This window comes from Lissotriton vulgaris, chromosome 4_1 (assembly GCF_964263255.1).
Source record: "Lissotriton vulgaris chromosome 4_1, aLisVul1.2, whole genome shotgun sequence".
Taxonomy (NCBI): domain Eukaryota; kingdom Metazoa; phylum Chordata; class Amphibia; order Caudata; family Salamandridae; genus Lissotriton; species Lissotriton vulgaris.
In genome coordinates this window covers 897,785,286-897,800,254 of record NC_141691.1, presented here as the reverse complement: position 1 = coordinate 897,800,254, position 14,969 = coordinate 897,785,286, and the positions used below count along the sequence as shown (strand labels likewise).

At 51.8% G+C, this 14,969-nt stretch overlaps 1 protein-coding gene across 3 annotated transcripts in view; it reads right to left on the bottom strand.

Annotated features, from left to right (window-relative positions):
• The window catches only part of ZNF236 (zinc finger protein 236), a 1,135,475-nt gene that overhangs the window by 304,996 nt on the left and 815,510 nt on the right, over positions 1 to 14,969 (bottom strand). For all 3 annotated transcript variants that reach the window (XM_086965182.1, XM_086965180.1, XM_086965183.1), the window contains exon 26: positions 10,118 to 10,273. In XM_086965182.1, the coding sequence (XP_086821308.1) occupies positions 10,118 to 10,273 (156 nt within the window). The remainder of the gene's footprint in view (positions 1 to 10,117; positions 10,274 to 14,969) is intronic.

Genomic DNA, 14,969 nt, shown 5'->3' with positions numbered 1-14,969 from the left:
CCCACTGCAGAGCCCGCATCCGCCACCGTGCGTGATGCACCAGAAGGATGCAGGAGGCCATCAGCCCCAGAAGCCGCAGCGTCAACCTGACCGAAACCCAGGATAACGGCCCGAAGATCGGAATCAGAGCCTGTATATCCCGAACCCGCTGTTCGGGCGGGTAAAATCGAAACTGCACCGAGTCGAGAACCGCTCCGATGAAAAGGAGCTTCTGAGAGGGGCACAGGTGTGACTTCGGCACATTGATGGAAAATCCCAGCAGGTGCAGGAGATCCGCCGTAGTCTGGAGGTGGCTGACGACTGCCTGGGGCGAGCCCGCCTTCAACAAACAGTCGTCTAGGTAGGGGAAGACTGAGACCCCTAACCTGCGCAGGTGAGCTGCGACCACCGCCTTCACCTTCGTGAACACCCGTGGGGAGCTGGTAAGGCCGAAGGGGAGCACGGTAAACTGAAAGTGCTCGAGGCCTACCGTGAACCGCAGGTAACGCCGGTGGGCCGGCAGGACGGGGATGTGGAAATACGCGTCCTGCAAGTCCAACGCTGCCATCCAGTCTCCCGGGTCTAGGGCAGCCAAGACCTGAGCCAGTGTCAGCATTTTGAACTTCTCCTTCCGGAGGAAGCCGTTGACGTTCCTCAGATCCAAGATAGGGCGTAGGCCCCCTTTGCCCTTCTTGGGTACCAGGAAGTAGTGGGAGTAGCAACCACGTCCTACTTCTGGCCCAGGAACACGCTCGATGGCCCCCTTGGCAAGAGGGCCGAAACTTCCTCCTGCAGGAACCGCAAGTGATCCCCCGATACGCGGTGGTGTTGCGGTGGCATGGCTTGAGGGGTCGTCTCGAAGGGGAGGGAGTAGCCCCTTCGGACGATCTGCAGCACCCACCAGTCCGAAGTGACTGTGCGCCAGTGAGAGTGGTGATGGCGAACCCTGCCTCCCACTGGCGTCACATGGGCCGAAAAGCACGGACTAGGAGGGTTTAGAGGCGGATGCTGCGGGGGCAGGTGTTGACTGGCTCCGCTTGTTTCACCGACTGCCTCCACGGCGGTTTCCACGGCCGCCGCCGCGCTGGACGACAGTTTGCGGCGAGTGGCTGGCGGCACGTGTGGGGGCGCCCCTTCCTTGGCCACGAAAGGAGCGAAAGGCACCCATTTGCTGGCGCGGGGCCGAGAGGCCCAAGGACTTGGCCGTAGCCCTGGAGTCCTTAAAGCGCTTAAGCGCGTGGTCTGCCTTGTCGCCAAAGAGGCGACGGCCATCGAACGGCATGTCCATGAGTGTATTTTGGACGTCTGCCGAGAAGTTGGCGGATCTCAGCCAGGCGTGGCGTCGTATCACCACCGTCGTAGCCATCGCTCTGCCCAGCGAGTCAGTAGTATTCAGTCCGCACCTGATTGAATACTTTGCTGCGTCCCGGCCCTCCACTAGGGCTTGGCCGAGTTTGGCCCGTACCTCCAAAGGACACTCTGGCAGCACTTCCGCCACCGTTTCCCACAGAGAGTGGGTGTAACGGCCCAAGAGGCATGCGGTGTTGGAAGACCGCAGTCCCAAGCTAAGGGACGAGAATACCTTCTTGCCATAGGCCTCGTACCTCTTGGACTCCCTGTCCGGCGGAGCCGTGGGGAAGGCGGTCTGGGAGTTAGAGGCCTGGATAACCAGACTCTTGGGGGTGGGGTGGGTGGACAGGAAACATGGGTCGCCCGGGGCCGGGCGGTGGCGTCTGGCCACGTTCCTATCTACAGGCGAACCTGTAGCGGGCCTGGACCAAGTGCCCAAAAGAACGTCCGTCAAGGCCTCATTAAACGGCAGCAGAGGCTCCATGGAGCATGACTGCGGCTTAAGGACCTCAGTGAGGAGGTTAGTCCTCACGGCCGCGACGGGGAGCTCAAGGCCCAAGGCCTTAGCAGCCCTCATCAACACCACACTATAAGTAGCACCCTCCTCCGATGCCACGGTAGGAGGAGAGACGAATCCAGTGTCTGGAGAGGTGTCCAGGCCACTGGCCTCCCCAAGGTCTCCTGTCCAGTCCATGTTAGACTGACACTCCCTTGTCAGAGGGTCCTCAGACCCCTCCCAATTCTCCTCTTCCCCCATCTCCTGAGATTCAGGGTCATAAGTAAATGAGGACGGTTCATAGAAATGAAAATCTCCGAACGGTGTCGAGAGCGGCGCCGATAGGCATCGTCCCGACGTCGGAACCGATTGAGAGGAGGCATCGGGGACGGCGCCGCCCGAGGACGACGCCGGAGGGGACACCACACGGACCGACGCCGGGGGGGTCGTAAGGTCCACCGGTGACGATCCATCGCCCGAGGAGGGTCCAGCGGCGCCGGGCCCGAAGGCGCCGACGACGCCGGGGCCACTGTACCCTGCGGCGCCGGGCCCGAGGGCACCGGCGGTGTCGGGATCGTGGGGCCCTGCGGCGCCGGGCCCGAAGGCGCCGGAGGCGTCGAGGCCGAAGCACCCGACGGCGTCGGGGTCGTAGCCCCCGACCCACTAGGGCCCCCAGACGGGTTCACTGGGCCCGAAGGCGCCGCGGAACCCGTCGGAGGAGAAAGGGACCTCATGGCAATGAGGAAACGCTCGATCTCCTCCGGCGTCGCGTTAAGCCCAGGGACCGGGGGGTATGGGGCCGAACGCGGTGCCCGCGACTCACGAGGAGCCGCGACTCACGAGGAGCCGCGTGGGCGGTGTCACCCGAACCCCCCGCCGCATCGCGCAAGCGTCGGGGGGAGCCAGAAGAGCGATGATGTCTCTTCGACTTCTTATGTTTCTTACCTGACGACTTGGACCCGGAGGAGTGGCGCCGACTCCCGGAGCTGTGACGGCTCCGTCCCCACGACCTGTCCCTCGACCTCCCGTGGGACCGGGACCTCACACGGCGCGGGGCCGACTGGCGGATTTCGAGTCGCCTGCGGGACCGCTCCCGCCTGGCCTTCCTCGAAAGGGCCCGACAGTCGGAGCAGGCCTCGTCGTCATGGTCGACGCCCATACACATCAGGCACAAGCGGTGGGGATCCGTGACCGACATGGTACGGTCGCACTCGTCGCAATGCTTGAATCCGGGCATCCCTAACAGCACCTTCGGAGTCGTAAAGACTTCGAAACGGATCAAAAGATCACAAAAGTTTAGTCAAAAAGTGACTAGGGAACTGCTCTTTCCAGATCTGCGCTGGCTGGCGCGGAAAAAAGAAGAACTGACGTCAGCACGCGGAGGCGGCGTCTAAGTACTCCGACGACGTCATCACGGCGCCCACGACGCCGACGACGGACGCGGAGGCGCAGACGACGCCTACCGACACGCAAGGGTACTGCTACGCAAAACTTTCCGGATCCAGTCTGACGCCTGGGGATATTCTAAGGTAAGGAATCTATCACTAACGTGTCTCTTTCAGATACCTACTTTTCCAAGGTAAAGTCAACTTTGGCTCAAAAACCACCTTTACGGTTTACATTTCTTAATTGCTTTTCAGTAAAACATACCATATAAGAGCGTACCAGACGTATGTTGACTTTGAAGCTAGAAAACATAAACCCTCAGGAATAAAACAATCCCCCATATAACAAACTCCTCCCCCTTCCCCCCCGGGTACTCACAGATAATTCAATGTATTCCCCATGGCCAATGACCCTCTAAAAGTGTCATTTCACTTGCCAGTACTGGCAGATGGAGGTGTGTCTGCTGTAAGCTACAGTATATGTAAATATCTAGGGCATGTCAATTCTCGGGCTTCTGTGGATAGCAAGGGACTCCAAAACTCTCTGAAGGGGGACTCCAAAGCTCTCTGAAGGGTGACTCCTAGTGTGAGACCGATCTCGCTCCCTCTATGGAACGTCAATGGAAATGTAAGGGCATTGTGGAGGCCCAGAATGACATATGCGGATAATCGTGGGAGCTGGGTATTCAAATGCGTATCTCTGTCCACAAGTATTGTTGCCCAATATGCTGTCAGCTTTGGGCATGCCCAAAGGAGATAGAGGCTCATCCCAGGAGACCCACACCCACTCCAGCAGCCAGCGCTTCTGGCTGGGTTGCCTTTATGAAGGTGGACAGGGGTGAAATACCAGTAGGTCACATTTTTACAGGCAGACTCGATACTTGCTGTGACCCGTGCAGTGTGGCGGGCCGGCCCTATAATAAATCTCCTCCCCACCTTCACCCTTTAGAGACATATCCAAAATCTTAAGTCTATGCAACCAGAGGAAACACCAAATAAACAACAACAAAAACTGAAGAATACAGACTTACAGAGATAATGTAGTCACCCTTCTCACACCAGAATGAACTTAACCCCAGACGCACAAGTTACTACTTGTGTAACGATATATCTGTAAGAGACATTAGTTAGTGATAGATTCCTTACCTTAGAATATCCCCAGGTGTCAGACTGGATCCGGAAAATTTTGCGTAGCATACCCCTGCGCGCCGGCAGGCGTCGTCCGCGGCTCTGCGTCCGTCGTCCGCGTTGTTAGCGCCGGAATGACGTCGGAGTACTTAGACGCCGACCATGCGCGCTGACGTCAGTTCTGATACACAGCTTTTCCGCACCAGATACGCAGAGCCATGATAGATCCAACACTGGTGCCATAAAACTAGGGCCCTGAAAGGGGATGACCTTAACACTAGATATCGGTTCGCAGAACGGGGAGGATGGGTGGGTCGGTAAGGAATCTATCACTAACTAATGTAGTGCCAGTACTAACTTGTGCATCTGAAAGAGACACGTTAGTGATAGATTCCTTACCTTAGAATAGATACCCCAGCAATACCAACCCCGGTGGTGGGTCTGCGAACTAATAGTCCCACCAGAAAGTCCTGGAGGACAGAACGGCCAAAGAAGCCATCCCTCCGGACTTGGCTGTCCAGGCAATAGTGTTTTGCAAACTTGTGCAGCGAAGCCCTCATAGCTGCCTGGCAAATGTCCTGCAAGGGCACTCCTCGGCCCAGGGCAGTGGTAGTCGCCGTGGCACGAGTGGAATGCGACCTTAGTCCAACAGGGGGTTCCTTCTTAGCCAAGGAGTAACACGCCTGGATACACAAGATGATCCACCGCGAGATGGTCCGCTTGTGCACCGCCTTTCCCTTCTTAGCGCCCACGTAACCAACAAAGAGTTGGTTAATCCACCCGGAACTGGTGTGTGCGATCCAGATAGTAAGAGAGCGCACGTTTTGGGTCCAGACGGTGGAGCCTCTCTTCCTCTTTCGAGGGATGCGGAGGCGGAAAGAAGGTGGGCAAGGTAATGGACTGCCTGATGTGGAAGGCCGTGACAACCTTGGGCAGGAAAGAGGTCTCGTCCGCAACACAACCTTGTCCGGATGGACAGAGAGGAAAGGAGGTGTAAAAGAATGAGCCCGGAGATCACTCACTCTCCTGGCAGAGGTGATGGCAACCAGGAAAGCAGTCTTCAAGGTAAGAAGACGGAGAGGACAGTTATGGAGTGGCTCAAAGGGAGCACACATTAGATAGGTGAGTTCAAGATTCAAGTCCCACTGGGGCATCACGAAAGGAACAGGAGGAAACATGAGTGTGATGCCCTTCAAAAACCTATTTACAATCTGGGACTTGAACAAGGAAGGCTGATCAAAGAGCCTTAAGAAGGTGGAAAGGGCAGAAAGATAGCCCTTGATAGTGCCCAGAGCAGAGCCCTGCTGGGCAAGAGAAAGAAGGAAGAGGAGAACCTCAGAAAGGGGTGCAGAGAGTGGATCCACAGCCTTTGCTGTGCACCATGCCACAAATCTGTTCCACTTGCAGGCGTATACCGACTTTGTGGAGGGACGCCTGGCTGCTCGAATGACATTACAGACTTCGGGAGGCAAGTCAAATGGCCTCAACTGTCGCTGCTCAATCTTCAAGCTTGTAGGTGGAGACTGGACAGGTTCGGGTGGAGGACCGTCCCCTACTGCTGCGACAGAAGGTCCTCCTGAAGAGGCAGAGGAATCGGGGGATCGACTGACATGCTGAGTAGCTCGGGATACCAGTATCTTTGTGCCCAGTCCGGAGCCACAAGGATAACCTGGGCCCTGTCGTGCCTGATCTTCTTCAGCACTCGGAGCAGAAGTGGTATAGTGGGAAAGGCGTACAATAGACGGCAACTCCACTCGCACCAAAAAGCATCTCAGAGCGAGTGCCGCCTTGGAAATTCCAACGTGCAGAACTGATGACATTGCGCGTTCTCTTCTGTGGCGAATAGATCTAACCAAGGCTCTCCCCACTGCTGAAAGAGGCCTTGCGCCACGTCCGAGTTCAGACACCATTCGTGATTCATCATGCACCGACGGCTGAGTTCGTCCGCCCTGGCGTTCAGGGAACCTGCCAGGTGTTGAACCACCAGGGTCACGCCCTGATGTTCCAGCCACTGCCAGAGGCGCAGAGCCTCCTGGCATAGGGTCCAAAACCCCACCCCGCCCTGTTTGTTGCAGTACCACACGGCAGTGGTGTTGTCCGTGAACACCTGCACTACACTCCCCCGGACAGAGGGGAGGAATGCCTTCAATGCAAGTCGGATCGCCCGCAGCTCCAGAAGGTTGATGTGGAGCTGAGACTCCGCCGGAGACCAGAGACCTCTGATCTCCGCCTCTCCCATGTGGCCCCCCAGCCCAGGAGGGACACGTCCGTCAAAACTACGTGCTCCGGGTGGGGTAGGGAGAGGGATCTGCCACTGACCCAATCGCGGTCCGTGAGCCACCACTGCAACTGTCTTGCAGTGCCCTCCGAGATCAAGACATGGTCGGACAAGTTGCCCTGATGCTGGGCCCACTGAAACCTCAGGTCCCACTGCAGAGCCCGCATCCGCCACCGGGCGTGATGCACCAGAAGGATGCAGGAGGCCATCAGCCCCAGAAGCCGCAGCGTCAACCTGACCGAGAGTCAGGATAAAGGCTGAAAGATCGGAATCAGAGCCTGAATATCCCGAACCCGCTGTTCGGGAGGATAAATCGAAATTGCGCCGAGTCCAGAACCGCTCCGATGAAGAGGAGCTTCTGAGAGGGACACAGGTGCGACTTCGGCATGTTGATGGAGAACCCCAGCAAGTGCAGGAGATCAGCCGTAGTCTGGAGGTGGCTGATGACTGTCTGGGGCGAGCCCGCCTTCAACAACCAGTCATCGAGGTAGCGGAAGACTGACACCCCTAACCTGCGCGGATGGGCTGCGACCACCGCCATCACTTTCGTGAACACCCGTGGGGTGCTGGTAAGGCCGAAGGCGAGCACGGTAAATTGAAAGTGCTCGTGGTCTACCGTGAACCGGAGGTAACGCCGGTGGGCCGGGAGGACGGGGATGTGAAAATAAGCGTCCTGCAAGTCCAACGCTACCATCCAGTCTCTGGGGGTCCAGGGCAGCTAAGACCTGAGCCAGAGTCAGCATCTTGAACTTCTCCTTTCGGAGGAAGCCGTTGACTTTCCGTAGGTCCAAGATAGGGTGTAGGCCCCCTTTGCCCTTCTTGGGTACCAGAAAGTAGGGGTAGTAACAACCCCACCCTACTTCTGGCCCAGGAACGTGCTCAATGGCCCCCTTGGCCAAGAGGGCCGTGACTTCCTCTTGCAGAAGTTGCAAGTGATCCCCGGCACGCGGTGGAATTGCGGTGGCATGGCTGGAGGGGTCGCCTTGAAGGGGAGGGAGTAGCCCCTTCGGACGATTTGCAGCACCCACCTGTCCGACGTGACAGTGCGCCAGTGGAAGAGGTGATGGCAAACACTGCCCCCCCCCCCACTGGTGTCACATGGGCCTGAAAGCATGGACTAGGAGGGTTTTGAGGCAGGTGCTGCAGGGGAAGGTGTGGACTGGCCTCGCCGTTGTCCCCGACCGCCGCCACGGCGGTTTCCACGGCCGCCACTGTGCTGTTGAACATTCTGCCACAATCAAAAACAATGTCCCAATAGGTGAAAATAAACAGTCAATTAAGCATGCATGCACATCGCGTTGCTGTAAAGGAAAGAAGGAGAACACTCTAAGTTTTAAGACAAGATAGTCAAATCATCTTATTTATAATATACGTTCATGGTCAGTAATACACAGTTATTAAGCAGCACTGTATAAACTTAATTACGTGACAACCATATAAAACTTGGTGCTCTACAAAAGTGACTTGTCGTGAAAGTGGCGACGCAAGTGAGGGAATAGACAGCGTGAACGGCGCACTGTGAACAAGGTGCAAGTTATCTACACTGGGTGGCTCGTATCACGTGACCGGGTGATATCACAGATTACAGTTTTTTTGCATTATTTGAACCACATCAGTAAAGTACGCCAATTAATAAGCTGTGAAGTCGACGGCGTTTCGATCCAGAGAGGTCGCCCTTAGCCTTAATGGGTGAGTCCGAAATGGAGAATTCAGGGTGCACTTTCTTGTTTTTGGAACCTCTATTAGCCATTTTGTGTTTTGGACCAGGATACTGAGCAGGTGAGGAAGCACCGAGAAATCAAAAGTTGACCGTATGGAGGAAGCAAAGAGCAGCAAACTCGGCACTTATGGTAGATTTAGCGAAGGGCACCGTCCCAAAGCAACTGGATAGCATGGTCTAGGGGCGTGTTCCCTGTTCTTCGTGAAGGTTGAAGAAGGAACCTAGAGATCGGGCAGAAGAGCTTGTTTGTGCAGCAGATATAACAGTTTCTGATCCAAAGAGGGCACACTGTTCACACTGGTGTCCTGTGAATCCTTGTTCTATGCAGCAGAGCGTGCTGGGAATGCCTGGTGTAATATTTGGCAATGCACATGACAAGATCAGGATAAGAGCCCTATTACGTGGTGCTGGTGGTGATACACAACATGACAGTTCTCCTCATTGAGCATTAGGCAGTACTTGGTCAGCCATCTGTATATTGGAAGGTTGCCTAATATTGTGTTGGTTGCAGGGTTAATTCTTTTGGATATCTTTTAAGGCCTCCTGCAGGGAACCCAGCATGCAGAGGATACCACCATGGAGTGAGTTATTGCTCGAGTAAGGAACAGCGTTCAGCTTCCGTCATCTTGGAGTCAGGCATGGAAATGGACCTAAACTCTTTATAAGGCACAGTAGAACACGTAGAACAGCAACCAAGGCATCCACTGAGGGCCCGTGTGAGGGAGGCACCAAGGGCTAAATATACGCTTTGTTGGCAGGAGGGGCGTAAAATCGGGTCCCGAAATGTAGCGCGCTTTTCTCTCTGTATGCCATTACAGGGTCAGGCAACTCCCGGTGGGCTGTAGAAAATATCATCCGTGACGGGTAAATTCCATCAAAGCTCCGATGCAAGAGGTCTCGCGTGCTGTGCAGCGTAGCGCGCTCACCTCTGGTTGCAGGAAGGCAAGGAACAATGTCCACTTCTCAAAATATAACCCAATTTCTGTTTTTATCCACATTTTAAAATAAATACAGACAAGAAAAAGAATGTTTTCTGTCTGTATTTTTCTGTAAAAATCAGTAAAAACGGAAAACAGGGAGCCTTAAATATGAAGGACTGTGTTTGAGCTTCACACACGACAAGTGTTCACGAGTCAGAAACAGATGTCTGTCTATTGCATTTGCAACACAATACTAAAAACTATTTTATTAGAGCAGACATGGTCAGACACTGAATTGATTAACAATTTAGAAGAAAATCCTGAAACACATGTGAAACTGTTAGAAATAGCTTCCAATAATGATGTCAGGGTACAGTGAAAAAAGTGAAGTGACCCCAGGAACAAAGGTGCTTACTTAATAGACCTTCTAGGAGATTTGCAACAGCCTTAACAGTGCTACTTACCTCCAGATGGAAAGAACTGTTGTAAAGTTGTGTTATCCCCAATATGACGTCAAAGGTGCTTTCAAAGATGAGAAATCAAAAGGAAGAATCATCCATTGGAAGAGTACCAAAACTAAATTAAAAAAACACTTAAAACCTACAAGAAGATGTGTATGCACCAAAATATTTACCAGCAGTGTAAGGAGAACACTCTTTCCTGAGCTAAGAAGTGGTGTGCTCTGCTGGAAGTGATAACATTCTAAAAAATATAAAACTGCAAATCTTTCAATGCGGGAATCAAATGGAACAGGAAATTGCAAATATGCAACTTCCACCGTCTTGATGCACAAAAGACCAATAAGTAAATCTTCTTTATTTCGTCTTCCTACCCTTGTTATATAAAGTGAACTTTATGTACCTGAAGAAGTGGTCAGTGTTGAGGCCTGTGACAAAAGCTGATCATTGCTTATTGTTAAAGTGGCACCCGAGGGCTGATTGCCAATTGTTGGTGTCAGTCTTATGCTTCCATTCAACTCATTGCTACTGGACGTACCATGATGCATTATATCTTGACCTACATGAAAAATAATAATGACAATCAGGAAAATTATTGTGGAAAACCATATTCAGCAGAAAAAGTTAGCACTTTAACTTTAATTAGTAAACGTTCAATATTGATAATAGGTTTAAACATCAAATTTGATGGACAAAGTACATGAGATCAATTTGAACTACATATGTAAATTTTTACTTTTTAAAATATGCATAATGGAGACATCCATAATCAACTGTTACAAACAAAACAGAATTAAAACATTTTTATAGAACTCAGTTATCACTTTTTAAAATCATTTATAAGCAATGCAAATCATCACATTGGTACTTGCTTGATTGAGCTCAGAAGAATGAAATATTTAGTAGGCCTAGCCTGGTTTCAACTAATAACATGCAGGTTGCACAACGCTTCTATTATTTTGCTATTTATATTGCATGTTTACAAATATGGGGTGTAACATTTTTCTGGATAGTCTGAGTGAATTATTTAAAAAGTACTTATTTAAAACCCCCCTGCAAAACCCTTTAGATCTCCGCGTATTAATAGGTTCTTTGGCACCCTTCAAAATGTATTACTGGTTTCAGCAGCAAAGAACAAGTTACTTATCATTGGTAACGCATTATCTAGTAGAGACTGTATCTAGCTGCAGAGTCCTTACCTTTGAATTTCCCAGGCATCAGGCTGGAGTCAGAAACTTTTGCTGAGAAATACCCCTTATGCGCCGCCGGGTGGCTCCATTCAAATCCGTGTGACATCGTCGGCATTGTTGGCGTCCGGTATGACGTCGCTGTACCTTTATAGGTGCCACACAGGCGAGCGGACATCAGTACCTTTCGTGTTTTCCACACCAAAAGAGCAGAGCTACGAAGTAACCGATCTAGTCGTGTGCAAAACTACGGCCCTGAAAAGGAGAGGAACCCTAGTCCTAACAAAATCATTCAGCAAGGCGGGGAGGCATGGGTGGGGCTCTAAGGAATTTGCAGCTAGAGTCTCTACCAGATAATGTGTTACCAAAGGTAAGAAACTTGTTCATCTGATAGAGAATTCTAGCTGCAGATTCCTTACCTTTGAATCAGTTACCCAAGTCATCCCATCCCGGCGGTGGGTGTGGACCAATACCTTAAACTAGAAAATCCTGCAAGACTGAACAGGCAAAATTCCCTTCTCTGTGGACGAGACTGTCCAGGAAGTATTGTTTTGCAAACATGTGCAAATAAGCCCACGTTGCTGCCTGACAGATGTCAAGGACTGAGACTCTCCGATCCAAGGCCAAAGTTGCAGCATTTCCCCTGGTGGAATGTGCCTTAATCCCTCAGGGGGCTGCTGCTTTTCCAAGGCATAGCAGATGTTAATGCAGAGAACAACCCAGTGAGAGATGGTGTTTTTCTGTACTGCCCTTCCCTTCTTCGCTCCCACGTACCCCACAAAGACTTGGTTGTCCACCCGGAACTCTCTTGTGCGGTCAAGGTAGAACGACAACACTGTTTTTGAGTCCAGTCGGTGGGGACACTCCTCCTCCTTAGAGGGATGCTGGGGAGAAAAGAAGATGGGCAATGTGATGGATTGACACATATGAAATGGGGTCACGACCGTTGGTAAAAAAGGAAAAGATATCAGATAGGGAGTAATGCAAAATAATGTCTGGAACTCACTCACTCACTCACTCACTCACTCTCCACGCAGATGTCATCGCCACTAAGAAGGCTGTTTTTACTGTCAACAATCAAAACAGCCCGGGGACAGTTATGTAAAGGCCAAAGGGAGCACTCATCAGATAGGTGAGAACCAAATTAAGGTCCCACTGTGGCATAACAAAGGGCGTGGGTGGAAACAAGTGAGCCAGCCCTTTCAGAAACCTATGTACAATTGGGGACTTAAAGACAGGCTTGGTCTGACAGCAGCAAAAACGCAGACAGACCAGAAAGGTAACCCTTGGGAGTTCCTAAAGCAGAGCCCTGTTGGGCAAGGGTTAGAATGAATAAAAACAGTGGAAAGAGAAGCACAAAGAGGGTCAATAGATCTTTCTGTTCTGTTGGGTCTGGTGGCACAGTGGACTAATGCGTCCACTGCAGGAGCCAGTGTTCGACGGGGTTCATGGTCACAGGTTCAAATCCAGGCGGGTCTACTTAGCCTTTCATCTATCTGAGGTCGATAAAATGAGTACCATTGATTTAGGTAACAATAAAAATCTGTTATTCAGCACCAAGATACCTCTGGGTGAACGTGCGCTTTACAAATACACATGTTATGTTATTATACAATATAATACTAATTTCTGCCAACAGCAGGTGTATACAGTCTTAGTGGAGGGCCGCCTGGCTGCAAAAATAAAGTTACATACTTCGAGAGGAAGGACAAAGGCCATTAACTGCTGCTGCTTAATCCCCACGCATGGAATCGCAGAGTGGACAGTTTCAGGTGGAGAACCCTCACCTGCTGCTGCAACAGAAGATTCTTCCCAAAGGGGCAGCCTGATCAGAGTATCGATGCTCATGTTCAGAAGCTCTGAAAACCAGACTCTCCTCGCCCAGTCCGGAGCCACCAAAATGATTTGGGCCCAGTCACTCCTGATCTTCTTCATAACCCTGGGCAGGAGTGATATGGGTGGGAAGGCGTACAGCAGGCCGGAGCTCCACTCGCGATGAAATGAGTTGCCGAGCGATAGCCACCTTAAAAACTCCAGCACGCAGTATTGCTGACAGTGCGCTTCTTTTAGGAGGTGAACAAATCTAACCAAGGTTCTCCCCACTGATGAAAGAGACCTTGCGCCACCACCAACTGGAGACGCCATTCGTGATCCACTTGGCATCAACGGCTGAGTTTGTCCGTCCTGGCATTCAGAGGACCTGCCAGGTGTTGAATCTCCAGGGTTATGCCCTGCAGTTCCAGCCAGTCCAGGGACGCACCGCCTCTCCACAAAGGGTCCACAACCCTACCCCGCCATGCTTGTTGCAGTATCATAGAGCAATGGTGTTGTCCGTGAACACCTGCACTAGCTTCCCCTTGACAGAAGGAAGAAATGCTTTCAATGGCAATCAAATCACTTGGAGCTCCAACAAATTTATGAGGAGCCCCAATTCCTCAAGAGACCAGTGTTCCCTGATCTCTATCTCCCCCAGATTGCTGCTCCATCCCAGAAGTGACGCATCTGTCACAACTGCTAGATCTGGTTGGTGAAGGGAGAGGGGTCTGCCGTTGACCTAATCGCGGTACGTCAACCATCACTGAAGTTCTCTCCAGTTCATTCCGAGATCTGGACCACGTGGGTGAGATTTCCCTGATGCTGTGCCTACTGGAACTTCAATTTCCACTGCAGAGCCCACATACGCCACCTGGTACGCTTTACTAACGGATGCAGGAGGCCTTGAGGCCCAATAGCCTCAGCGTCAGTCTCACCAAAATCCAGGATAGAGGCCGAAAAATCTGAATCATATACTGAATATCCTGGACTCGCTACTCGGGGGGGATAGACCCAAAACTGCATTGTGTCCAGAACAGCTTTGATGAAAAGGAGCGTCTGTGAAGAAGTCAGGTGTTACTTCTGCACCTTTATAGAGAACCCCAGCGAATGCAGGAGGTCCGCCATAGTCTGAAGGTGGGAGACATCTTCAACAGCCAGTTGTCACGGTAGGGGAAGAGTGACACCCTTAACCTGCGCAGATGAGCTGTGCCCACTATCACCTCGGTGAACACTCGAGGGGCACTGGTAAGGCAGAAGGGGAACATGATAAACTGAAAGTGCTTGTGATCTACCTTGAACCGCAGATACTGCTTGTTGCCCGTCAGGATGGGGATATGAAAATACACATCCTGAAGGTCCAACGCTACCATCCAGCCTCCTTGGTCTAGGGCAGACAAGACCTCAGCTAGAGTGATCATCTTAAATTACTCCTTCTTGAGGAAGAGATTGACGGTCTGAAGATCTAAAATGGGCTGCAACCCTTTTTTCTTCTTCAGAAACAGAAATTAGCAGGAATAACAGCCACTGCCTACTTCTGAAAATGGGACCTTTTATATAGCTCCCTTGGGCAAGAGAGCTGTAACTTCCCCCAGGAGCAATTTTAAATGATTCTCCGTCAGCCATTCCTGATTTGGCAGAATGGGAGGAGGAGGAAAAAAAAGGAAAGGCAGGGAATATCCCTCCTGAATGATCTGCAAGATGTTATGGACCTCCAATGGGGGAAATGATGTTGGATTTTCCCGCCAACTGGAGTCATGTGGTCTTGCAGAGTCAGACTACGTGTGCTTGGAGGCTGCGACTGCCGAGGGCAGGGTGGCCGACGACTTCTGGCTTCCATTCCTATTCCAGAATGAATCACGTCCACGTCTGGCTTTGGAAGCCTGCGCAGGATGGTGGCTAGGGTAGGGCTCACGCAGTTGGAAACCCTGTCCATTGTCACAAAAGGGTGTCTCAAGGCCATTGTCGTGGAAATAGATCTGACCAGCGAATCCGTCGTATCAAGGCCACACCTTATGGTGAATTTTGCTGCATCTCTCCCATCCTTAATTGCCTGAAAGAGAACAGCCCGGGCCACCTGCGGGACTTGTGGCAGCACTTGTGCAACCATCTCCCAAAGTGAGTGGGAGACATGGCCCAATAAGCACACAGTATTCACAGACCACAATGCTAGGCTGTAGGAAGAAAAAAACTTCTTCGCAAATGAATCCAGCCTTTTGGATTCCCTATCCGGAGGAGCAGAAAACAACGTGCCCT